General features: G+C 28.3%; 1 protein-coding gene across 1 annotated transcript; it reads right to left on the bottom strand.

Annotated features, from left to right (window-relative positions):
- Window positions 1-455: 455 nt before the first annotated feature.
- On the bottom strand, window positions 456-27,039 carry LOC124431843 (calcitonin gene-related peptide type 1 receptor-like). Its single transcript, XM_046980184.1, has 9 exons — window positions 27,000-27,039; window positions 9,572-9,678; window positions 8,944-9,035; window positions 8,687-8,813; window positions 8,369-8,595; window positions 6,034-6,204; window positions 5,802-5,925; window positions 5,028-5,069; window positions 456-662 (listed from the first exon to the last, which is right to left on the bottom strand). The coding sequence occupies exons 1-9, from the start codon at window positions 27,037-27,039 to the stop codon at window positions 456-458; spliced, it is 1,137 nt and encodes a 378-aa protein (XP_046836140.1).

Here is a 27,039-nt window from a genome sequence, read left to right as displayed (position 1 = left end):
CTTTATTAGAATTTTAAATTAACATTAATTTAAATAAATACATAGATAATATAAATCGTCGTCGTCGTCGTCGTCATTGTTTTACAAATTTATTGAAAAATCTTATATAAGTTTGAATTTTAAAATCGATAAATTAATCGATCGTAAATTAATTTAACATTACGACGTCGAAAGAAATAAATTTCATTTTCATTTTCCTTCATATTTTTTTTTCTTTTTCTATATTTCATTCATTCATTGATTCATTGATTCATTGATTCATTGATTCATTGATTTATTGATTGATTGATTGATTCATTCATTCATTCCTTCCTTCATTCATTCATTCATTCATTCGTTATTTGGCAAATAAGAAGAAGTTGAAGTAGATTTAAACAAACGTTATTACGTTTTAACAAAGCGTTTACGTAAACGCTTCAAGATTACGGTCGATGATAATATTTGTTTAATAATTATCAACATTGTGTCTGGTCGGGCTCGTTGATATTTTCCGTACGTTTTAATAAAACATTAGCGTGACTGTTGTTGTTGGCTATATTACTTTCATGATGAGCGACCAATTGCATAACGCTTTGTCGTTGACGATCATCTTCTTCATATTTATCCGGTTCAACCGACATCGCGGATTGATAGTCACACCTTCTCCTCTCCCGCCATCGGACCTGCGGTCGAGCGGATAAACTGAAACAGTCAACGTCCCAAAATGGACTCGACTTCGGCACGTTGTCATTGGCACGACACGGATGATTCGTTTTTCTCTTTTTTTCTCTCTCTCTCTCTCTCTCTCTCTCTTTCTCTCTTTCCCTCTCTCTTTTTCTATCTCTTTCTATTTTTCTTTTCTTTTCATTTCTCAAATATATATATATATATATACATACAAATATATGTGTGTGTGCGTATACGTATATTATTATTATTATTATTATTATTATTATTTATTTATTTATTTTTTCGTTCCCTTTTGAATTTCTCTCAACAAATTTCTTTTCTTTTCTTTTCTTTTTTTACGATCAATAAAAAATTCCTTTTATTTTATCTTACCTTATTTTACTTTATTTTATTTGATCAGTGGTATCTCCGGCTCCACTCGTAATAACGAAGTTACTTTTGACTCTTTCCTTTTTTTTTTCTTTTTTTTACTTACACTTTTCCATTACAGAGAGATAATACGATTGATATTAACTCTTGATCGGTATAGACACGCTGATTTTGTTCTTGTTGATTGATTCATAAGAAAAAAAAAAAAAAAAAAAAAAAAAAAAAAAAAAAAAAAAAAAAAAAAGAAGGATAATTAAGGATATAATTTTTTTTGAAATATCAGTTTTTTCGTGTTCTTCTTAGTTTCATTTTGTTTCATTTTTTTTCTCCGTATCGGGGAAAAAAAAAAAGAACAAGTAATAAATAAATGAAAAAGAACAAGAAACTTCTCGATTTTAATGCTTTACACGTTTCTTTTCTCGAATTAGAAGGGAAAAAAAAAAAAAAAAAACAACAAATTGAATAGACCTACTTTTTTACGCCTAAAGGTAAATTCGATTCATAAAAAGTAAGTTGAGAGATAGGTTGTTCAAAGAAACGAGATCTCTATTTCGAATTACTCCGAGAACTCATGGAATTGCATATATTTGCATAGAATTCCTATCGATTTCCGTAGATACGAAGTATCTTCATACCGATGCGAACTTCCTGTTTAATTCGAAACTCATGTCACGCGTGAACCATTTCTACACCACGTAGTAATATGAAATCTAACGAGGAATAAATTTTAATAGAAAATTGAAATTAGTATACTCGATGAAACCATTATATATGTATCTATGTACACGAGTACATATCGCATTTTTTTTTCTTTCTTTTTTTTTTTTTTTATCAAACAATCGACGAAGGCCGACACTTCAGTTTGCAATGAAAAACTTACTTGATAAGGTTGCCGTGTTTCTTTTTCAAACGTATGTTAACATTCCAAGTGCATAAAAATGTAAATTTATATGTATCTCTCAAAGGAATACGGGATATGGTATAAAGAGAGAGAGATATCGAGACGAGACGGCCATCTGTTACCTACGGTGACCAGGATCATAAGAATTCTAGATCGTATATAAGGGATGATATGTCGTTTTTTTATTTTTCCATTAAAAAAATTTTCCCGCTATTAATATATGTATATATATATATATATATATATATATATATATGGACAATCGTATAACAAAGAAAAATATATATATACGCGCACACGTACACATAAATATACATAAATTAAATACATATTATTTTACGTTATTATATCGAATTTTCAATTTTTTTATTATATACTTTGTTTATCGAGGAATAATGACACAGCGTCTTTGGATCTATAAAAAAAAATCTAATTTATTTTTCCATCTCGAAGTTTAATTAATTCGTTAATTTTTATAGATTAATGCGAACCTTGCAATCCGGTTCGCGCCAGTGACCTTTCGTGCATCTATCACTAAGCATGCAAATAAATTATATTAAAAATAAATTGCTATAATCGTTTGCCTCTTCGATCGTCACCTTTTTGTTTTTTCAAAATATTCATTTACAAAATGATTGCGTTCAAACGAAAAAAGAAAAAAGAAAAAAAGATAAAATATTATCCAGTTAGTATTTATCTAAGTCCTTGAAGTTTTTTTATAACAAATTCGTGTACATATATATACATATATATTTATATATATATATATATATGAGCTAAAAGTTTGATTCCCGTTGAAATTGTTTCTCGGTCCTGTTTCTCAGTTGGATCTCAGTTTCTCAGTTTCTCAGTTTCTCAGTCGAAATTTTCATCTGGTTAAATTCTCAACTATTCCATTTTCGATTTCCTTTAAGCTTCGGTCTTACAAAGTTAAAGATATTCGTGGTTTTATTTGAAACTTGTAAATTCTACGAGATACGAGACATCCAGTATTACATAAGTTCGAATGAAGGAAAAATATTTCGTATATATTCGAATCATCTAAACCAGGAAAGTACGAATACATCAATAATTTTTTTTTTTTTTAAAAGAATTTTCCAGAGGCGAATATATGTTTGATACGTTGAAAATAATATTTCTAAAATATGACGAACTTTGATATACAATATTTCTTTTTTCTTTTTTTTCTTTTTTTTTTTTTGATATTTAAAAAAAAATATAATACTTAAGATAAATTTTCATTCATCAGAAAGATATATATGTACACACATATTTGATTCATTGAAGTATCATATCGTATAAAATATATAAAATATTAAGGGACTTTGATGTATGTATATGTACTTCGACATTTTGAAATATACGACACTTCGTGTTAGATTCATATTCACCACTATATATCACAGATTTCTTTAAAATAACCTACAATATATTTTTCCTTGAGAAATTTGTTTCTACTATATCACAAAAAAAACTTATTGACATATTATACTTTTCGATTTTTAAATCAAGTATAATATATATGTGTGTACGTATATGTAAATCTAAAAGGATTAGACATTTTTTAATATTTTCTTTTTTTCTTTTCTTTTTTTTTTTCCTTTCTTAAATCGATAGTTGCAATTAATTTACATTGATGAAAAATATTTGGATTACAAAATTGTCGACGAGAACGAATTAGAAAGTAATCGTTAAAAGTAATATTTAATAAAATTATTGCGTTAAAAATAATATTTCGAAATAATGAGGACGATTATATCATAAATGAAAATATTAATAATGTGATAAAGTAAGAAATATAAATTAATTAAATATCATACGAGACAGAAATTGATGTTGCCGTGATCGATCGATTGATGTGTGATAATAGAAAATATACTTTCTAGCAGCTATATATATATATATATACACATATATATATATATATATATATATATATATATATATATATATATACATATATATAATTGTCCGATTGCAATAAATTGCAGTCGTCAGTCTCGAATCACAATATCAATTAGTTCTTTAGATATTGGATCAAGTCGAACGATCCATTTTCTTTTTCTTTTTTCTATTTCTTTTTTTTTTTTTTCTTTTACCTGCACGTACATTTTTCAAAATCTCGCCCATTCTCTGGCTTACACGTTGCAACAATTATATAAAGTTGTGTATACGTATGCATGTGTGTGTGTGTGTGTGTGCGTGTTTGTGTATGTAACCGTAATCTGTCAATATCCAGGGGGAATAGTTTCCATGAACACATATACATGTACTATATATCATGATCATTATAATTGATTCAAGCAATTTCACGAGCAACGTATTCCGTGAATGTCTGATTGAACATACCGATTTGACATTATTGCTTTTAATAAATTCATTCTCGTTTGATTGGCTAAATGAAAAAAATAATATGAATGTTTTACTATTCATATAATTATAACGGTACTAATGTATTTTGATTTTTTTCAACGATATAAATAAAATTCTCTGATTATAGAAAATTTTCTATTAAGATGTTAGAAAATTTGTCAGAAGTCTTTCGATTTGATAGAAGGGCACGAAGAGGCAACGAATAAAATTAGAATAAAGAAAAGAAAAAAAAAATAAAGAAGAATAAGAAGAAGATAAAGAAGCAGCAGCAGTAGAAGAAGAAGAAGAAGAAGAAGATGCAGACGAAGAAGAAAAGAAAGCAGAATTATTTCATAAATCTCAAAATTAAAAGACTCTCTATGCGAGAGAGGAAAGAAAATTTTTCATTGAATCTTTTCATACCGAGACAGTAGTGGCCGTGCAGGAATTCGCTCGTTTCCTTAGCAGCATCGTACCTTCCCATTTCCGTTTGAACTGCGCTATCACCTAAATACATATATATTAAAAAAAAAAAAAAAAAAAAAAAAAAAAAAAAAAAAAAAAAAAGAAAAAGAAAAAAAAAAAAAAAAGAAAAAGTAGATCGAATATAACATCTTTAATTTTTTTTCTTTCTTTTTTTTTCCTTTTTTCTTTTTTTCATTTTTTTTGTTTTATTTTTGTTTATTTTTTCTTTTTTTTCTTTTATTTAAATCTTTCATCATGTCGATCTACTTACCTCTCCGTTACAGAAGCAGAAAAATACGGCAACGCAGAGGCCCTGATTTAAAGAAGACAAAAATAAAAAGAATAGATCAACGACGGAAGGGATTATTTATTTTTTTTTAATCCATTTAATATTCTTATTGCCCTTTACGAGCAATAAGAGATTTGATTTTTATACGAGAACTTACGATATATGCAATCGTTCCTGTTGATTCAAATAATAAATGTATCAAATCTAATTCACTTGTAATTAACCGGACTCATTCTCTCTCTTTCTCTCTCTCTCTCTCTCTCTCTCTTTCTCCATAAAATTTCTTTATTTTTCATGACGAATTAAATAAGAAAATAAAAATAAAAATAAAGAAATTTATATAATTTCGTAATGATCAGAGAGAAAAAGACAAAATTAAATTGGATTAGAAATAATGTTTGTTATCGTTCTTTTTTTTTTTTTTGTTTCTTCTTAATAGACAGACAGTATAACAAATACGTAAGTCCGTTTTTAAAACAATAACAATATCTTTTTACTTTATCTCGATGAATATTTCATTGATGAAAGATATATATATATATATATATATATATATATATATATATATATATATATATATATATATATATATATATATATATATATATATATATATATATATATATATATATATATATATATATATATATATATATATATATATATATAGATAAATAGATAGATAGATAAAGAGAGAGTAGGAAGGAGAGAGAATTAAGGGTGATTCTATGATAATGGAAGCCTCGCCGTACTAACTTGGAAAGAGGCTGTAATCGCTGAAATAACTTCGTAAGCGTGTTCCCAAGGGTGCTTCTTCGGTGGCCTGAACGGAATGACTAGATAGTGAAGGCCAAGAAGTGGTACCAATAACATCGTTGCTCTATGATAATGAAAAGGAGAAATGAGTCATTATTTATTTAGGTCTTATTAATGTTAAAGAAAGAGAGATATATAGAGAGAGAGAGAAAGAAAGAAAGAAAATATTTACCTGAAAGCTTGAAGCATTGATCTCGACGGTCTCGTTCCTATCGCTGGACCAGCACGCAATTTCATTAGAAGAACGCGTACGATGTTGAAGAGAAATAGAACGTTCAACAACGTCGACACGCATACCGGATAGACCAACACACTCATGTAATTGCCTTCGTTGATCCAACATCTAAAAATTAATGGTTCAAAGGTAACGTTTGTCGTTAACTTTTTTCTTTTCTTTTTCTCTCTCTCTCTCTCTCTCTCTCTCTCGCTCTCTCTTTTTTTCCTTTTTTCTTTTTTTCTTTTTTTCTTTTTTCTTTTTTCTTTAATTTGAAAAACGGCAACGAGTAGATAGGTAGATAGATACGCGATGAATTCGCCGATTATTCCCGCATAGAAGAGAGATAGATGAGCTAATTCGATATCGAGGGAGAAGGGGGAAGGGAGGGGAAAGAATATTTGTAAAAGTTTACATCGTGTTCGATAATGCGTAATAACTTTCAACGAGTCCATCCTAGTTACGAATTATCAATGAAATCTTTTTTTTTTTTTTTTCAATCGAAAATAATTTATCCCGATGTATTTTTATTTATTTTTTTTTTTTTTGGAATTTTTGTTATCTCATTGAAAAATATCATTGATTATTAATATTATTTGTTTTTAATAAAGGCCAATATTTTTGATTTTTTTTCTAATCTCAACTAAAACACACACTCACACACACATATATATATATACAAAATATTGAAATCTTAATTAACTTTAACTTAATCAGAGAACTCGGTCAAAAGTTTAATTAACCCTTTGCACTTTCTCTTGGTCATGCATAATTTTGTAATATGACCCTTGCCGGCGATTTCAAAAAACATTTTTCTTCTCCCTTTTTTTTTTATTCTTTTCCTTTTCCTTCTTTTTTCTTTTTTTTTGTTTTCTTTTCAATGGTATTGCTGCAGTGAAAATTAAAAGAAAGAAAGAAAGAAAAAGAAAAAATAAATAAATACATAAATAACAAAGAAGATCTCATTTTATAAAAGAAAACATTGACAAATATGGTTTACCAATTTAAATCAAATTTTAATTATTTTAATCATTATCATGTATCTTTCGTTGTTGAAAAGAAATTTCATATTTTACTATTATCATCAATAAAATCTCTCTCTCTCTCTCTCTCTCTCTCTCTTTTTCTCTATCTCTCTCTATCTCGTGTAGAGAAGTTATTAAGAGAAAAGGCTCGCAGTATTTATCGGTGTCACGTCTTCAATATTTCTATTAATTATCTTTCTGTGCATACCATAATATATATATATATATATATATATATATATATATATATATATATATATATATATATATATATAATCCCTTTAACTATAATTTTGCATTATATAGAGTTTCCCATTTAACCTGGTTTCATTTTATCAAGGATGATTAACAACGTTTATGGAGTAGCAGTATAAAGTATGTATGAGTATGTCGCAGTAGTGAATGTTTATGAAGTGTCAAAGGTTAAGAAACTAGAGACAGAGACAGACAAAGACAAAGACAGACAGAGAGAGAAAGAGAGAGGAGAGAGAGAAAGAGAGAGGAGAGAGAGAGAGAGAGAGAGAGACATTAACAAGATTATTATTTATTTATCGATCATCGATATTACGTATCCTTTCTATTCTTTATCAATTCCACGACTGTGTTCGATTGGTTGACCACAATGATTCGATAGTAAGTAAAAGTTTCTAATTTAATTGATCAAGGGCTTCTGATGCGGTCGACTTTGTTAACTGGTGCTTTCTCTTAAACGTCAATAAATTCTCGATTAGATTCTACGAAAACTTGACTATCGTTACAAGAAGGATCGATAGTTTCACTCCGATACACTATGTCCAAAGTACCACACTACCATTTATTGGGAAAATCCTGTGTATCGTACGTAACAACACCATATTAAAGAAACTTTGTGGTTTCATCGTTGTCTTCTTATCGTTGTTCGATAAACAAAAGATGAACAATCTTTTCTTTTCTTTTTTCTTTTCCCCGAAATAATCTATACATCGCAATGATCCCCAATGAGATTCGATATATACGATAATTTATAAGTTCGATCTTTAATATTATAATATCGATAAAAATCATATTTAATATTTAACAAAAAGATTATATAATTATACCGATAATCGATCGAGTTAGAATTTTTATGAACGATCGATTAATGAAAATCTGTAAATGTTTTGCGATAATGTAATTGTATACGGCGGGAGGGAGGGAGGGAGGGAGGACGATTGAAATTTTTCAACTAGATTTAATCATTATGATATAAATTAAATGATTAAGATCTAAACGATCTAACGTTGACTCACTGTTCGGTGTCTACGGGATCGTAGCTTGTGGCTCTTAAAATGGCATAAATGGTAACGATGATCCCTGGCATCGACCAACCAAGTGCCATAAGCCAGTTCACCAATCTGTGCTCACTTGTAAACGCTAGAACGAGTAATGTGTGAAGATAAAAGCCTTCGCAAAGCATCCATGCGTAATTCGTCAAGAGGAAATAATGAAGGAGGATATGTAACAACTGGCATATTATCTAAACGGAAAAGAATAATATTAATGAAAAAGATCATAGTTTTAAATAATTTACATTTTAAATGATTATACGTTATTTCCTTTATACTTACGCTATTGTTTAACAAAAGATTTGTATTAGCTACAACGAATCTATACCAGATCAACCATAGTGCGTTGTTAAGGACGAACGAAACGAATAGATTCATGTGCAGAGTTATCCTTGCGCATCTCAACGATCTATATAATAACAATAATAATAACAAAGATACGTTATGTTACTTTTTGTTTTTCTTTCTTTTTTTTTTCTTGTTTTTCAATCGAAAAAAAAAAAACATAAAAGGAAAGAAAGAATCGAATGGAAACTTACCGAAAATATGTGAGAATCGCTAGCGATAAAAGTAGAGCCACTAATGATATGGCATAGCCTACTTCGTAGATGCCATTGATACCTTGTTGCCACTGTATAAAAGAATAAAAAAAAAAAAAAAAAAAAAAGAAAAAAGTGGAAAGACAAGCAGAATAAAAATTGATACTTCAATTAAAGCGAATGATTCAATTAACGTGCGAATCGACATATGTATATCGCGCTTTAATTAAAAACGAACAAAGAAACAATTGTTCATGGGTCGGACCAAATTTTCTTGATATTATCCCTCGAAGTATGTATATCTGTATATTTTGATTATAATAACGATTATTAAAAATCGTTGAATTTTATTCGGACATTAAATGATTAAAATAAACGAAATATATGATGTATCGATAAATTAATTAAATATAATTATATGTACATACCTAATTCGTCAGATAATGTATATGAATTTATCTAAAGAATATTATTATATTTTATCTTAGATATCATTATAAAAGTTTAGATCAGACCGATGCGTAAATATTTTATTATGAATATTAATCGATTCAATCATTTGTATTATTACGAAGATATTAATCGATTTTTCCCAATAACATTTTCAAATCTAAATGGGTTTACTCACAATTAGATCTTCGATATTGATACAAGTCGTGTAATTGCTCCAGATTGTGTGGGAGACTGGATGCCGAAACCAGGTGCCATTTGTATCACAATATTTATGTGCCTTCACTGAAACACAAATGAAACGTATTCGATGATACAAAAATAATACAAGTAAGATATCGAGATTTAATTATTGAGAAAATTCAAATATTACTTTTCGAATGTCATTAAATTCGAATGATTTTTTTTTTTTTTTTTTTTTTTTTTTCCTAAAGAAATTCAATATAAATTGGAAAAATACTAGAGTTAAAATACTAGTCATTCTTTCTTTCGTTCTTTCTTTCTTTCTTTTCTCTCTCTCTTTCTCTCTCTCTCTCTTCACTCCTTGAAGATATTTTTTTTGAGATTGAGAAAATTGCAAGTTACAGGTGATACTTTTAATTGCAAAACTTTCAAACGAACTCAACGAACATTTTCGAGAAATTTCCGCAGAGAGGAAGGAAATAATAATAGAGAAATTTACAAACGAGTCGTAGCAATCTGTGCTTCTCTCTCAATACGGCCCTTCGATATTTTCTCTTTTATCGATCAAGAGAAAAGGAACGAGGAACGAGAGTTTATTTAATCGCTTACTTTCAAGAAAATAAATCGTGGACAGGAAACAGAATCTAAGTAAATTGGAATCTAATTTCGAGAGTTGTATTATATAACGCTCATTTAAATTTTCATCAATTCGAAGATTTTCAAAAAAAGGTAAATAAATTTTCTTAAGGCAACTATTTAAATATTTATATCAATAGATATTTTCTATGCTTACATTAAGTTTCTCATTTGATAATTGTATATTTAATTAAATCGTATTAATACATAATTTTTATTTGATTTCGTTAAACAATCCGATTGAAATAATACTACATTCTAATTTATTTACGATTCTTATGTATTTTTCTATTTAAATATAATTTTAATCTTGAACATTAACTTAATATAAAATAAAATATGTAAATAGTTCGGTAACCACGTTAAATATAAAATAATTTTACATTGACATTTCAATACGATTAAATTCTCGACCTTGGAATTGTTGCCGTTGCGAGATATAAATGGAAATAATACTTGGAATGACTTTGACTATTGTCAAACCAGTTCTCTTCCGTCTTCCGACGAGTGAACATCGAAACTTTCTCTCTGTCTCCTTCCAAACGTCTAAGATTGAAATATTAATGCTCACGTGAATTTTATAATTATTTAAACAATATTTAATACACGCTCTTTTTTTTTAATAGAAATAATAAAAACGTTTCTATATGTATCACGTTAATTTACTCAAGCAAGTTTTATTAGCTTTTTGAAATAATCAATTAGAAATAATTTGCCTTCCCTTTATTTTTATTTATTTACTTATATAATATTTCTCTTAATTTTTTTATTTTTTTTATTTTTCATTTTTTTTTTTTTTTGTTTAACGCCTGCAAGCACTAAAATACAAGGTAGATATGTGAAGTATGTCGTACGCAACGATAAAGAAGAAGGTAGAGGTTATAAAATGTTTTTTTTTTTTTTTTTTTTTTCTGTAGCTAGTCGAGACAGCTGTTGAAACATGTTAAAAATGTACATTGTTTACATTTAATACTAATATTACAGAGTGTAGACGATGGTAATATTAAAAAAAAGCATAGCCATATTCGTTCAAAATCCAATAGGGATATTATTTCGTATGAAAAAGGAAATGAAACAATTTGATGGATATGAAAATATATAGAAATATAATAGAATTATATGAGAATTTTACGTTTCGATGTTAGTTTAATATTACGAGGATATGTGGATAGAAATATATTAAAAGAAAAATATATGGATCTACGAAAGACGTAAGAATAATTTCTTCGCTTTTGTCTACTTTTTTTTATTCTATTCTTTCTTTTTTTTTTTTTTTTTTTTTTCTTTTTTATTCGTCTTCTTTTTTCCTGTTTTACTTTCTCTCCTGATACTTGAAAGATAAATCCCCTTGAAAGATAATTATCGATATTAATTATAACTTGATTACTACTTGATTTTAAACTGCAACCGAAACTTCACTTTGTTACATGCAGTCTTAATTGACGAAAGTTAGATATTGCGTTTTCACGAGGAGAGTGGGGGTGGGTGGAGGGGGGGGAAGAGAGGTAGGAGCGCTTCTCTACCTCCCTTATCCTCTTCGTTCCTTAACGAGTTATTCCATTGTTTCATGGTAAACAACATGGAGAACGTCATAAAATTAAATCTAAAAGGGAAATATCTCGCGTACGTACGTAAGAAAATTTTTTTCCACTAACATTTTATTGATCTCAAAGACCGATTATATATATATATATATATATATATATATATATATATATATATATAAAAATTAGCTCTTAAACGTGTAGTAACAACTTTCACTAGGGAGGAGTAGGAGGTAAGCGGGGTGCGGTGGGGCGGGGAGGGACGGTGGGAGGAAGGGAAGGGATTGGAGGGTGAAGAATTTTTCCTCGATTGTTTTCGATCGGGGAAAAGTAAATGTAACAAAAGGTAAAAGTAAAGATAAAGGTACTTTAAAAACTTTGACGATTTTTCCGCGTTCTCAACGTAAAACGTCTTTTACTTGGAGTGCTTAGAGAGCGCATTAGTACTTTGATGGCTCCCAATAGCTTTTCCCAATGAGATCCTATCGATGTTTGCACGTTACCAACGAATAATATACATTGAATGGCATCGATAAGAGAGCAAGGATCTCTCTCTCTCTCTCTTTCTCTTTTTTTTTCTCAATTTTATTTCATTCCTTTCTATCTTTCTCTTTCCTTCTTTCCCCTCTATCTTTCTTTTTATCTTTGACATGATGCACGAAACGCACTCGCCATAAAAAGGATAACTACGTTTCCTTTTATTGGATCATCAATCGCTCTGGGACGGCCATCCGATAATGTATAAGGGAGGACAGGCAGGAAGAAGAGGAACCACGTGACTTGTCCAACCATTTCTCGACGACTTCCTTTTTCCTTCAGTCTTCTCTCTCTCTCTCTCTCTCTCTCTCTCTCTCTCTCTCTTTCTCTCTATCTCCCTCTCTATTTATCTCTCCTTTCCTATTACTTATAGCCCCTACATACATAGTCGAGCTATATCTTTAAAGCACGGTCTATATCATCGTTCACGGATGTTCATCGAACAAGGATCAAGCTACGAGGGAGGGGGGGGGGGACGAGGGAAATGTGATGGAGGTTGGTCCAATTCAAGGACGTAACTCGATTTGCACTATTCTTTCATTCTGAAATGATATCAAGCGTCTTAACATTCCTACTTTGCTTTCTTTTTTTTTCTTTTTTTTTTTTCTCTTTCTTTTCATTCCAAATAATCCAGAATAATCTCTTTTTACGATATCGATATCTACGATACGATTGATACCGTTCGAAATTATTATCCCAACGGAGGGATCGTTAATTTTTTTTTCCTTTTTTTTTTTTTTTATATCGCAAATTCTTTCCCTCTTTTTTTCCCTTTTTGTGAAATTGTGACGATGTATTAAGGGCAGCTATTCGATTAAAAATCTATTATATCTACGGTTATATTTTAGTAAAAGAGGAAATATTATTTAATTTTTTTAATTATCCTTTGATATACGAATTATGTCGAAAACAAAAAAAAAAAAAAAAAAGAAAAGGAAAAATGTAATACAACATGGTTTTAAATTATACGCGATTGTTCCATAAAATTTGAAACTCGAAATATTCATCGTTTATGGAATATCTGATTTGTGTGGGCGAATTGATTTATATGCACCGTGTACGTTTCCTTCTATCGAGTTGAAACAGCAATCCCATCGCTTGGAAAATTTTAGATTTGCACAATTAATTTATCCTCCGTGACAGTTCTTGTTTGTGTTTGTGTTTGTGTTTGTGTTTTTGTTTTGTTTTTCTTTTTTATTTATTTCATTCCAATCTTGTTCGAGTGAAATGAATATTAAATAATTATCGAAAAAGATACATACACACACATACGTATATATATAAATAAAAGTTATATATATATATATATATATGTATATATAAATAAACATTAACAAATCCACTGGTACATATTATATCAATGATAGACATTCGACTTCATTTGAATCGATCATTTCATTGCAATCAATTAAACAAGTTTTTTTTTACATTGTCGTTTTCGAAAGAATTACAAAAGATAATGATTATATCGAGATTGATTAAAAAAACAAAAACAAAAAAAAAAAAGAAAAAGAAAAAAGGGAAGCAAACATCATTATTTATAATAATTTCGATGAAGAAAAATATTTGAAAATTTTTCAAACGATTAAATGATTATAATTTTTTTTTTTTTTTTTTTTTTTTTTTTCAAACAATTATAATTATTTCGATGGTTTCGTGAAATTGAATAATCGTTCGATAAAGATATAAACGATCTTAAAGGGATTTACTTTTCTTTAGTTCTTGTCTGGTCACATGAAGATGGATTTATTAGAGTTTACATTCGTATATACGTACGTAAATGCGTACTTACATACATACATACATATGTACGTATGTATATATGTACTTTTCTATTGTTAGAATAATCGAGCTTGATATGTAGAAGAAACGAAAGAACGTACGCAGTAAGATGTCAGAATTCAAATAGTCAAATAGACTGATTCGTTGAGCCTTGCTTGGTGAATGCGACGAGAGGGGTTTTATCTTTTCAGGGGGAGGGAAAAAGGAAAAAAAAAAGAAGAAGAAGAAGAAATAAAAAGATAATGAAAAAAAAAAAAAAATAGAAAAGAAAGAAGAGAAAGAAGAAGAAGAAGAAGAAAAGGATGGAAAAAGATAGAAAAAGGAATTTTCTTTCTCTACGATTCTCTTGGACATTCTGCAAAGAGCCGAGATATAGAATGGGTCCCTTGGAAAGTGGGTCGGGATTTAAAATCGTTCTTGGTGATCGTGTGGTCGGAAAGTGGGTTCTCATGCCTTAACGTTACGCTACATTTAACGAGAACTTAAATACTGAAAGAAAGAATAATTTTTTTTCTCGTTATTTCAAAAACATAAGAGATCGAGATATCGTTCAGGTTGAGAGAATAAAATGGAATAATTAAACAAAAAAAAAAAAAAAAGAAGAAATGGATACAATTAACTTTAATCTATCAATTCTATCAATTCTATCAATTGTATTATTCTATTCTTTGTTTTATTTAATTGTATTATTCCTTTTTTAATACAATGCGTCGACAAAATATCTCTGTCGTTATATATATATATATATGTATGTATTTATTTATTTTCTATTTTTAATTAACTTTTTTTTGGAAAAATAAAAGAGGGAAAAAAAAATGAAAATCATCAGCCAATGGTAAGATAAAAGGGAAAAACGATCACTTCAAAAAGTCACTTTACTTCGTTTACGGATCAAACACATTAGCGTTCGCTAGCTAACGTTTGCGAAGCTCAAGTTGCAACATTTTTAAAATGCGACGATATGCAATTTATACAATGTCATGCAGTATTTATATTTAAAACTTCGATCTTATACGATTTCACGAAAAAAAAAGAAAAAGAAGAAAAAGAAAGCACGTTGTTATTTATTTAATTATTATTATGAAAATCGAATTATTACATTTAATCCGATTCATAAGTCTATTAAATTTTATTATCATATTAAAATCACATATGTAAATTTTCCTTTCTAATTCTCTTTCAAATTTTATTCTTTAGTTTATATACCCGTATCTTTCAAAACGGCACAATAGAAATTTCCTTCTTATGGAAATCCGTTCTCCCTTTCGTCGATACAAATCCGAGGTAAATATTTTGAAAGGGATGGTATAATATAGACGAATAGTTTTTCAAAAAAAAAAAAAAGAAAAAAAAAAAGAAGAAAAAAAAGAAAAAAAAGGAAAAAAAAAGAGAAAGAAAAACCAAAAAATCTAAGATACAAATAATGGATTATACTTTATAATTTTCTGTGGAGGAAAGAAAAGGTAAGAAAAAAGAATAGAAAAGCTCGTAAGAAAAAGATTTAAAAAAAAAAAAAAAAAAAAAAAAAAAAAGAAAAAGAAAATGAGCATAAGTGATGATTTACGTACAACATATTTCGTTGTTCGACGTATTAAATTAGTTTGAAATATTTATAACAAATGTACACGGTGTTTGTAATGATCAATCTCATTTAGTTTTCACAAACCAATCATAACCTCGATTTCTGAACTATTACCTTCCATCGTTATAAATAACAGAATGATTCAATCGAATGAAATTCCGTTCTCTAAAATCCACCATTATTTTTATTCCTTTGTTTAGTTTACATAACATACCGTTATGAATCAACACGTAGAATTTTCGACGATTAATTATTTCAGAAGGGAAAAGCTCGCTCGTTTCGTAGAATCTTTACCCTGTAGAAAAATCTATTCTCGTGATAATTTGGTAATTGTAATTATTACGAATGAAATCATTGTTTCGAAATTAAATAAAAATTTCATTTATTACGCTCGTTGAATATGAATTGTCTTTCGTTTTTTATCGAAAACTTAAATTCAAACATTGTCACAAATTTTCACTGAAACTTTTATCCTCCGTCGTTTTGCATGAGGATATAATATTTCGTGAATTCGTCGTTTGCAAGTTTATTTTTCTTTTTCTTTCTTTTTTCTTTTTTTGTTTTTTTTTTCTTTCCTTTCTTTTCTTTCTTTCTTTCTTTCTTCCTTTCTTTTTTTCCTTTTTTTTTTTCTTTTTCTTTTTTTTTTCAATATTTATCATCGATAAATCAATCGTAAAAGATTTTTTTTTTGTAGAAAAGTTATTTTGAAATATGTATCGTTGGAACATGAAGCAGTACCTACTTTCTTATGCAAAGTATGACGCGAAACTATTCCACGGGAAGTTACTTTAAGAGCATAAATATGTAATAAGGGTAGTGTGCGAAAATGCATCTTGCCATTGATTTATCGGAACACGGGGAATATTAATGAGATTGGTTTGAAGATCGGAAGAGTACGACACGTGAGTAAAGGAGAAATAGCGTAAAGGACAAGAAAAAAAAAAAGAAAAAAAAAAAAAAAAAAACAAAAAAAAAACCAAAAAAAGAAAGAAGAAAAAGAAATTAAGAAAAAAACTTAGATTAAGAGTAAAGGATTAAAAGGGGAAAAAAAAGAGAAAAAAAAAAAAAAAAAAAAAGAAAAAACCGAAACTATTTCCCTTTAATCGTTTTATCCAAGGTTATCAAATAAATCAGAAGAGATTGAGAACTTTGTAAATGAATTCCCAGAGGATAAATTCTCACCTCCCTTGGAATAAGGAAGGTGTTCTCGTCATTAAATTCAGTTAATTAAAGATATTACCGGATAACTCTCACATGAGAAAGTTAATCCTTTCACGTATATATATATATATATATATATATATATATATATATATATATATATATATATATATATAAAAGTAGGATTTAGTTGAATAAAATCTAGAGAATTTTGGGGGAAACAAACGTTTCCATGTTGGTCAAACTCTTAGCCGTTTATGATAGTTAAGCTTTTTCTTTATTGTTGCACATCATAACGGTCTATGTGAAATAATTTAATATCATAGAAATAACAATGGGAAGAGTCGTAGGAGTTTTATCTCTCGGACACACGGGTATGCTTGCTTGGATATCTAACATACAAGTCGGTTTAAATAAAGCTTACTAAGAGTGCTAAAGTACGTTTTCGTTTAAACCCACGTGCAACGTCATTCACGAGACTTGGACACACTAAGGATGAAAGATATCAAGTCGTATATGTGTGTATATGCATAAAGAGAAAGAGAGAAAGAGAAAGAGAGGGGGGGGGGTGGAGAGCGGGAGGGAGGGAGACGTGTTAAAAGCAAAGATTTTTCATACAGAGAAATAATATTCTCCGGTTTAAATCATCCTGATTAATATAATATATTGTATTAATTTAAAAGAGAACAAAAGAAAATTTTCTAAGAGAATTAATATATTCATTCCTAATCAATCATTTCTTATAAGCATTCGATCGATGTTTTTCTTTTCTTTTTTTTTTTGTTGTTATTGTTTTTTCTTGTATCTTCTCTCTCTCTCTCTCTCTCTCTCTCTCTCTCTCTCTTTTCCTTCTCTCTTGTGCATATTTAAATTCCATGAAACTTTATCACGATCCGCATCGTTTCAAGCCCGTACTCAAAACGCAGAGTAACGAGAGTATATATGAGCTATAAAGGATTCCCTTTAAAGTTTCTTTCTATCGGTGAATCTTTTTATTTACATATTTTATATACATTTTTTTTAAAACGTTTTTTACTTTATATAGATATACATTATATACATTTTTACAGGAAGCTATTTACATATGTATGTACTGCTACCACGTTCATACCGAGAGCACATCGAAATATTCTTTTGATACACAATTTCATTCTTTTTTTATTTATTTATTTTTTTTTTATTTTTTTCTTTTTACATATATCTACATGCATATACAGAGTTCAATTACCTAACTCATTATAAGTTTACGTACGTTTCGTTTAATCGTCAAAGATATCGGAAAGAATTTTTAATATGTAAATGCGCATATGTATTATAGATCTTTTGAAAGGCGATATCAAACAAATTCGTATTACAATTACCTTCCCTTTTTCTTTTCTCTTCCTTTTCTTCGTTTATACTCGTGATTTGTGGAAAATCTTTTTGTTTCTTTTTTCTTTTTCTTTTTTTTTTTTTTCTTGTTCTTTTTCTCCTTTATAAATATATTTTATAAATTTGTTCGTGAAAAATAAAGGACAAATCGGAAAAGAAAATGGTTGAAAAAAGATGGGCTCTAAAAATTTATGGGATGTAATAAACCATTGTAATACTTAGCTTTAATTCGTTATTTTTAAATACGATTTAATATCTTACAATAAATATAATATATAATATATATATATATATATATATATATATATATATATATATATCTAATCCTAATGGAAACGTTTTAACTGCACAGTGCACATCAGTTAATCTAATTACCTACGTTGGAATATGAGTTACCTTTGTTTCTTTCGTATTTTTATTCACATTCACGTTTGATATTCCGTTCATTTCACACAATATGCATACGAGCGCATAATCCCATTCAATGATACGGAATTACTAATGAAAATGTGGTGGATTCTACGAGACGTGAGTGATATTGATGAATGTACGTATATACATATATTCATATATATATATATAGTAGGTAAATACATTACGATATTTTTCAATGGGTAAATGAATTGTTTAATAATTAAAAAACACAAACAGAAGAGAGGAAGAAGAGGAAAAGTGAAAGAAAAAAAGTACGCTTTTCACGAGGGAATATTTAAATAAGTGGAAGGAGGAAAAAAAGACAAGAAAAAAAAAAAGATAAGAAGATCTTTCTTCTTTTATATCTTTTTATCTTATCTAACTTCTATTATACGAATTCTTTAAATCCTTTCCCAATTATGGTTTATAGTATATTATAGGCAGATTATGAATATAAAACATCTTCCATTAAGCTAGATTCTTTAATATATATATATATATATATATAAAGTGGGACAATAACTTTAATCATCTCAAATATTTCGGTTCTTTTCAAAGATAAACGGAAAAAGTCTTTCTTTAGAAAAGTCGTACAATACGGGTGGTTATATTCTTATTACAGATAAAGAAAAAAAAATTTAATATTAAAAATTATTAACAAAATCGTTTTTATTATAACAATATTATTGCAATATTTAAATAAATAAATAATAAATTACTCTTGAAAACGATGTTTGAATGAAGTCTCTATGACGTTTCGTTCCAAAGATATCGTCTTCGAAAGATTTTCATTCATAATTCGTACAACTGTTAATAGTAATAATAGTAATAATAGTAGTAATAGTAGAGCCATTTTTAAATAAACAAAATAAGATTTAAATAATTATAATACAAGTTTATATGATTTTATTCTGAGAAAAGAAAAAAAAAATTTAATATTAAAAATTATTAACAAAATCGTTTTTATTATAACAATATTATTGCAATATTTAAATAAATAAATAATAAATTACTCTTGAAAACGATGTTTGAATGAAGTCTCTATGACGTTTCGTTCCGAAGATATCGTCTTCGAAAGATTTTCATTCATAATTTAAATAACAGTGCAGCTGTTCGTACTAACAGTAGTAGTAGTAATAGTAGTAAATTCTTGGAATTTATATAGGTTAGTGTGTCACTGGGTTACGTGCCATGAATGAAATTATATAGGTCAGTTGGTCACTGTAAACGTCTTTTACTTATGTAGATATATCTCCGGAACTAAAAGTCGTACAGACTTGAATGAATTATCATTTTAAAGAGCAAATTTTTTTCTATTTTATTTTTTCAACGTATTGTTAATAATTTATCAATAATTTGTTATAAACAATTTTTACAATTGAATTTTTACGAATTCGATTTGTTTTATTTCGCAAAAACAAAACAAAACAAAACAAAACAAAAATCCAGATTACAACAAATTGATAAAATTATATAAATTAATAGATATGTTATAAACAATTTTTTTTTTTTTTTTTTTTTTTTTTCGTCAACTAATCACTATCTTCCATTGACATGGAAATATCTTCGGAACTAAAAGTCATAGAGACACGAATGAAATATCGTTTTAAAGGATTAAATTCACTCTATTTTTAACAACGTATTGTTAATAATTAATTAAGTTAATTAATGATTAATTAACAATTAATTAACAATTTGTTATAAACAAATTCTTACGAATTTCATTCGTCTCGTTTTGCTATGTAAAATTATAGATTTAAATTATAAAATTTTTATTTTATAATTTATAAAATAAAAATTAATAATTTTATAAAATAAAAAATTAATTTATAAAATTAACATAAATTAATGAATAATTAATATACAAATTACATTGGTTTTTCTTTTTTCTTTTTTTTTTTGTTTTTAATCAAAGAAATTATGCGATCTTCATGCAAATGTATTGTACAACGCTATAATAATAAATATTTTTTATAACATATAAAATATATAAGAATAAAAAGTGTTATATTGTACGTAGTAACATAGATATATTTTTCGATGGTTTAAACCGATAAATGTAGTGCTACTCACCATAAATTTCCATTTCAAAGATATCACTATTAAAAAGCGTCTCTCGACTTTTGTGAATTTTGTGAAAGTACTTTTTGTTGGATTTTCGAGAACGAACGAGATAAATGTGTAAAAGCAAACAAGATGTTGAAATCTTATTTGTTGAAAATGATGGAACATTTTGGTTGAGCACGGAAATATCTATTTATTTGTAGTTTCTAGAACGGAAGAAAATAGAAAACGAGAGAGAGAGAGAGAGAGAGAAAAATAGAGAGAAAATATATCTCAAAATACAAAAGAGAGCATGCTTTACAAAATAGTAAATTTCATGACGTGTAGCTATATTAGGTCGGTAGTAAACCACTTTTGTGGTTGAGTTTTGTCGATGCAAGAAAGAGAGAAAGAGGAGAAAATTCATAATCTAAAATCTTCTATTTTTGTACTTTGCTAAGGAAATCTCAGAAATATCGCATAGAAAAATCCAATATACACAGTAAAGAACTTTTATTATTGGAGTATCCATCATCTAACTGTTCTATCATCCGAGTGTTCCGTTATCTGAACATTCTATTGCTTTATAGAATATTACATTTCTATTCTTTTCGATATATATATATATATATATATATATATATATATATATATATATATCTTAAACATTACTTATACCTTTCTATACGATCCAAATTTATTCCATGAATGTAATAATTTGATACAAGATAAAACTGATAAAACTGATTCATAGCAGAAACATAAAAATGAATGGTTTAAAGTAGGAGAAATAAAGCATTACTATTGAATGCAGTTGAAAGGATTGATAAAAATTATTCCTATCTTTATAACGCGATTTAAATGGATTGTACTCGATATGAAAGTCTTTAAGAACTTTTGTAAACTTATATCAATATTATTTTTATTCTCTTTAAAATATAGATAAAATATTTATACGTATGTATATATTTTCTGATGAAGCGAAACTATTTTGTACTAGATTTATTTCTCTTTTTCTTTTTCATTTTGTTTTGCATATGTATATATATATATATATATATATTTTTTCTTTTTCTTTTTTTGCAAGAATATTGTATGAAGTTGAATGATGCCATGTATGGTTTTCCACCTTTAATATATTAAACGAATAGAAAGGGAGGATAGAAGGGAAGCTTGAAAATATCTCGAGGGCAACTCTTCCTTTGACGTGAGAGCTAATTGAAGCTCACGCACGCATGTTGGTACATAAATTGATCGAGGATAGCTAGCTCGATGTGTAGACATTAACGTTTCAGGAACGAAAAATATCTAAATTGACGAGGGCAGGAAGAGTGAAAGAGAGAGACAGATAGATAGATAGATAGATAGAGAGAGAGAGAGAGATGCAAAGAAATATAGTAGAATAAAAAGTCTTAGCAAAGAAGAAGAAAAAAAAAAGAAAAGAAAAAAAAAGAAAAGAAAGATACATAGTGATTTATCTCAATTTATTTTGGGACTTTAGTTATCGATAGCTTAATAAATTCTTTTGACAAGGTCAGCCGTCTGTTAATCCGAAAAAATCAAAATCACTTGGATTGTTTCGAACACGCACGAACAATTTTTTTTTCCTCTTGATGTTGACCAATCGAAAATCAATCCGTAACCTATTCTTTCCGCCTCCCTCCTCATCTCCATTTCTCTCTCTCTCTCTCTCGCCCTCTCCGAGTACATCTTTTTTTCACCCTTTTTTTTTTCTCTCTCTTTCTCTTTTTTTTTTCTCTCACGAACAGATATCTTTTCCCCGCATTCTATTCAACCATTTCCATTCGTTACGAAATCGGGTTTTGCAAAACTTTCAATATAAAGTGGTACGATTGGAATTCGATTAGCGATTTCGATATATATATATATATATATACATATATATATATATATATATATATATATATATATATAGATAGATAGATAGATAGATAGATAGATAGATAGATAGATAGATAAATAGATAGAAAGGGACAGAGAGAAACGAGCCTTTCAATCGTAGAATGTACGAAAAGGGTAAGTTGATTTAAATACAGAAATTAGAATCTTTCTTTCAAAGGTATTTTGATGAAATTCTGGTGAGAGAAAAAAAAATAAAAGACGAAGATTCCAACATCATAAATCTTTCACGATTTATTTTTTAGGAATAAAGGATCATATATTAATTCCATTTCCTCTCTCTCTCTCTCTCTCTCTCATTGCCTATGAACAGATGAGAAAGAAATGTAAATAAAATAAATGGTGAAACCCTTTTTTTTTTATTTTCCAAGAGAGAAATAAGAAAAATTGTCAACTTAATCATGTGTTAAAATGACCCGCATAAAGTATGTATTTTTCAATGCTAAACTGTATTTTCTATCTAAATACTGCGAATAACATTAATCTTGGCTTTTACGTTGGCTTTTACGTTGGCCTCATTAATTCCAACTCGCAAACACTTCCTATATATTTGCTTGCATTTTTTTTTTCTTTTTTTTTTTCTTTTTTATCGATCGTTTGTTTACATACATACATATATACATATTATACGTACATACATATACATGAATACACTATCCTAGATCATGTTAGATACCATTGTAACATACTGTTGACATTCAACGAAAATAATAAAAAAAAGGAAGTGTAAAAGGGAAAGTGTGTATGTGTCTATATATATATATATATATATAGAGGATAGATACATATATCACTCGTAGAAATGGATACTCTTTTCTGACGGTGGATAGAGAAGAAAGATTGGTGACAATCATTCGTAACGTCCACAAGCGTCTTCCGCAAACTCGTGTTTCTACGATCTCAAGGATTATAAACGATAAATCGTGGCGTAGCCATTTGAAAGACGACGCCGCAACGTCTACACTCATTCCGTTTTCTACAATGACTATTTTTCTTTACGCTTTTCTCTCTCTTTCTCTCTTTCTCTCTCTCTCTCTTTCTCTCTCTCTCTCTCTCTCTTTTATCTACGTACGTATGTATGTCTCGTTTTTTCTTTTCTTTTTTTTGTTTATCTCTCTCTCTTTCTCTTTTTATCTCTTCTGCGTGGTCCCTCAGGCCATCATGAAAAGTAAAGTAGACGGAATGCGTTTTCCCCTCTTTTCGTAACAAACGCGTTATATAAAACGCACCCCACGTTCCGGAGAAAAGCATAAGCTTTTTACTACAGATGACTTCGGATGCGACGGAGAGATTGAATAAAAAAAAAAAAGAAAAAAAAAAAAAAAAGAAGAAAGAAAAAGAAAGAAAAAACATTGACAAAATGGGATTCTGTTCTTTTTTTCTTTTTTTTTTTTTTCTTCTTTTTCTTCATTCGTCATCTATTACGATATAACTTATTTCGACTTTGAAAAATAAAAGGAGATAATAAATTAAAAAAAAAAAAAAAAAAAAAAAAAAAAAGAAAAAAAGAAAAAAAAAAAAATAAAAAGGAAAAGAAAAATAAAAAAGGAATATCGTAAATTTGAAACACGACGGCGTCGTAATAATTATCATAATAAAGACACGTTTTTAACGCGACGTATAGAAATCATTTGACAATTTCATTCGAATAAAATTTACACGTGTATTTATTTGAACGATTATATTGCTTTTTTTTTTTTTTATTTTTTCTTTCTTTTTATTATTCTTTTTTATTTCATCTAGTCGACACTACAATCCGATATCGATTAGTATCGCTTTTATATAGTGATTTATCATCGAGCCATGTTTTAATCATACGTTTAATATACGTAGATATACATACGCATATGTATCTAAAGATAAAGATATATATATATATAAAAAAAAAAAAAAAAAGAGAGAGAAAAAAAACAAAAATACTTTCGTTCGGAAAACGAAGATTTTTTTTTTTAAATCGTCGGCTTATATAGAAACATACCCGGCTATGATTTACAATCGGAGAAATCTTGCGGATGAGTCTCTGAAGTACTTCTTTTTTTGAGAACAAAAGGAAAAAAAAGAAGAAGAGATAAAAAGACATGGACAAAAAGATGCACATTTCAAAATAATAAAAAGGAGAAAAAGAACAAGTCGGAAGGTAGATAAGAAAAGGGGAAAAAAAATAATATCATACGCCCTCGTATAGTTAAATATCTACTGAGAAACGTTGAATAATTCGAAATCTGTGATATTCGAGTTTCAAGCATTTACTGGGTCATTTATCAAAGGGCTTTGCGTATGAAGCAAAGGAAAAAAAAAAAAACGTTCATTTTTTATTCTCTCATTCTCTCTCTCTCTCTCATTCTTTTTTCTTTTTCTTTTTCCCTTTTTCTAACGTTTAGCAATCTGCTACGATCATCTCGTACTTTTGGATTCAAAATGATTTATAGGCCTTCCCTTCAGTCTGTATAAGAAGAAATATTACTATGTGACCTGCATTAACGAAACAGAGAGAGAGAGAGTGAGAGAGAGAGAGAGAGAGAGAGAGAGAGAGAGAGAGAGAGAGATCGACATGCCGCCTCTTATCATCCATCAAAAACTCTCGCCATGAGATCACCCTGGTTCGATCGAGAAATTATAGTATAAGGGATAAAGATTCTCTCAAGTACACATAATATGCATACATATCACGTATACGTCACATCGATGGAAATCTATAGAATTTATCGCGTTATCTGTCACGTGTTCCCTTACTAAAAGTCCTCAAAGATATATAGTCGAAAATATAAAATGTCTCGAAAAGTGGGATTTGATTTTTTTAAATTGGTTCGTTCAAAGAGAAAAAAAAAAAAAAATAGCATCTTTCGAGAGATGTTACATTGACAATAAACAATGTAACATTTTCAATTGGGATATTAATTGATTTCAAAATATTGAAATAAGATTGATGCAATCGTTATACCATCGAAATTATTTTATTTAATGAAATCGATTAATCTACATACATGGATATACGTACACGTATTTAACTTTACCAAACACATATTTAACATATTAAAATGTTAATAATACAAATAATATATGTTTATTCAATTTAACATTCGATTTTTTTCAAATATATCCATACATTAGCGATAATCGTTCGTTAATACATATATGAACTTTCGATTAAGCTTCGATAATAATAACGAAAGATAATTACAATAGAGAATAATAGAATGATAATACAATATATGTATGTATTAGAATGGGGTGAATCAATGAGTTCACTGAACGATTTAAAGCAGTAGTCCTTCTTAATCATAGAAGGGCCAGATGGGGTGGGGTGGTTTAGAGGTGCGGTGTAAATGCCCTTCCTCTCTCTCTCTCTCTCTCTCTCTCTCTCTATCTCTTTCTCTCTCTGTTTAAGGTAGGAGCGGTTTCCAGGTGCGGCTTTGATACTTAAGCTTTGATACATTGTTTCAAAGCACATTGAGGTTTCTCTCTAATGTCAAAAGGCTTACTTACATCGATATTGGATGTAAATAATGAATAGAAATTCTAATTCAAAACATTGAAAGCTTTCTAATAAAGGGTAGAAGGACGGGGGGTGGGTGGTGGTGGTGGTGGACACAAAAGCAAACCCTGTTAGATTCGTCTAACGTTAAGTAAATTATACCTAACGACATCCCTCTACTGATCCACGAATATATTAACATAAGATTGTTGGAATGTTGGAATCATGAATATTCAATGTAACCACCAAATGACTGACTTCTCTCCATTGTCTCGAACACTTTGATTAACACTGCGAATTTGATTCAAGTAGTTTACCGTAATCTATTTATTGAGAAATCCGAATTGTCTCTATTGAATTCTCCTACATCGGCAGATTTAGCGGAATTATATGATTTTTTTTTTTTTTTTGTTAAAACAAATAAATTATGCATGATATGTATATATACATATATATATATATTTTTTTTTTTTATCTTGCTTCAACTCGCAAGGACACCCAAAAAGAAAAATTATATATGCACACACATACATACTACTGATGGTATACATTTAATTAAAATTGATTATATCTATAATCAAAATTTATATTATCGTATGAGCTCGGCTATTATCGTTTGTAAGATAAATTTAGCACTATTATTTTAATGGTAACGTGATATAAATCTGAATACAATAAATTTCAAATTATTATATTAAAAGCATAAAGGATATTATATTAATACATATATTAAAATACTCTTATATGAATTTAATCATTTTATTGAAATTTCTATTAAAAAAAAAAAAAAAAAAAAAAAAAAAAATAAATAAAAAACTTCTTTCCATTATCGTTCAATAATGTTAAACGATCAAGATAGTTATTATGTATGATATACGTTTTGTATGTCAAATATAAACGGTTAGACAATATATCGTCGATATTATATAAGTGCATCGAGTCCTTTCAATGTAGTTACGCGCTTTTACATCAACTTCGAGAACAGCTGAGAGCACCAT

This window comes from Vespa crabro, chromosome 22, assembly GCF_910589235.1.
Source record: "Vespa crabro chromosome 22, iyVesCrab1.2, whole genome shotgun sequence".
Classification (NCBI taxonomy): domain Eukaryota; kingdom Metazoa; phylum Arthropoda; class Insecta; order Hymenoptera; family Vespidae; genus Vespa; species Vespa crabro.
The sequence above is the reverse complement of the archived record's forward strand: the minus strand, read 5'-3'. Positions and strand labels throughout refer to the sequence as shown.

Bases quoted from the DNA above. Each gene is read 5' to 3' on its own strand.
- LOC124431843 (XM_046980184.1), bottom strand. From the start codon at position 27,039: ATGGTGCTCTCAGCTGTTCTCGAAGTTGATGTAAAAGCGC. The intron at 5,926-6,033 runs GTAAATATTTTC...TCATTATCATAG, and splicing joins TCAATGCTTCAAGCTTTCAG to AGCAACGATGTTATTGGTAC. The intron at 5,070-5,801 runs GTTAGTACGGCG...TCTTTAAATCAG, and splicing joins CGATTACAGCCTCTTTCCAA to GGCCTCTGCGTTGCCGTATT.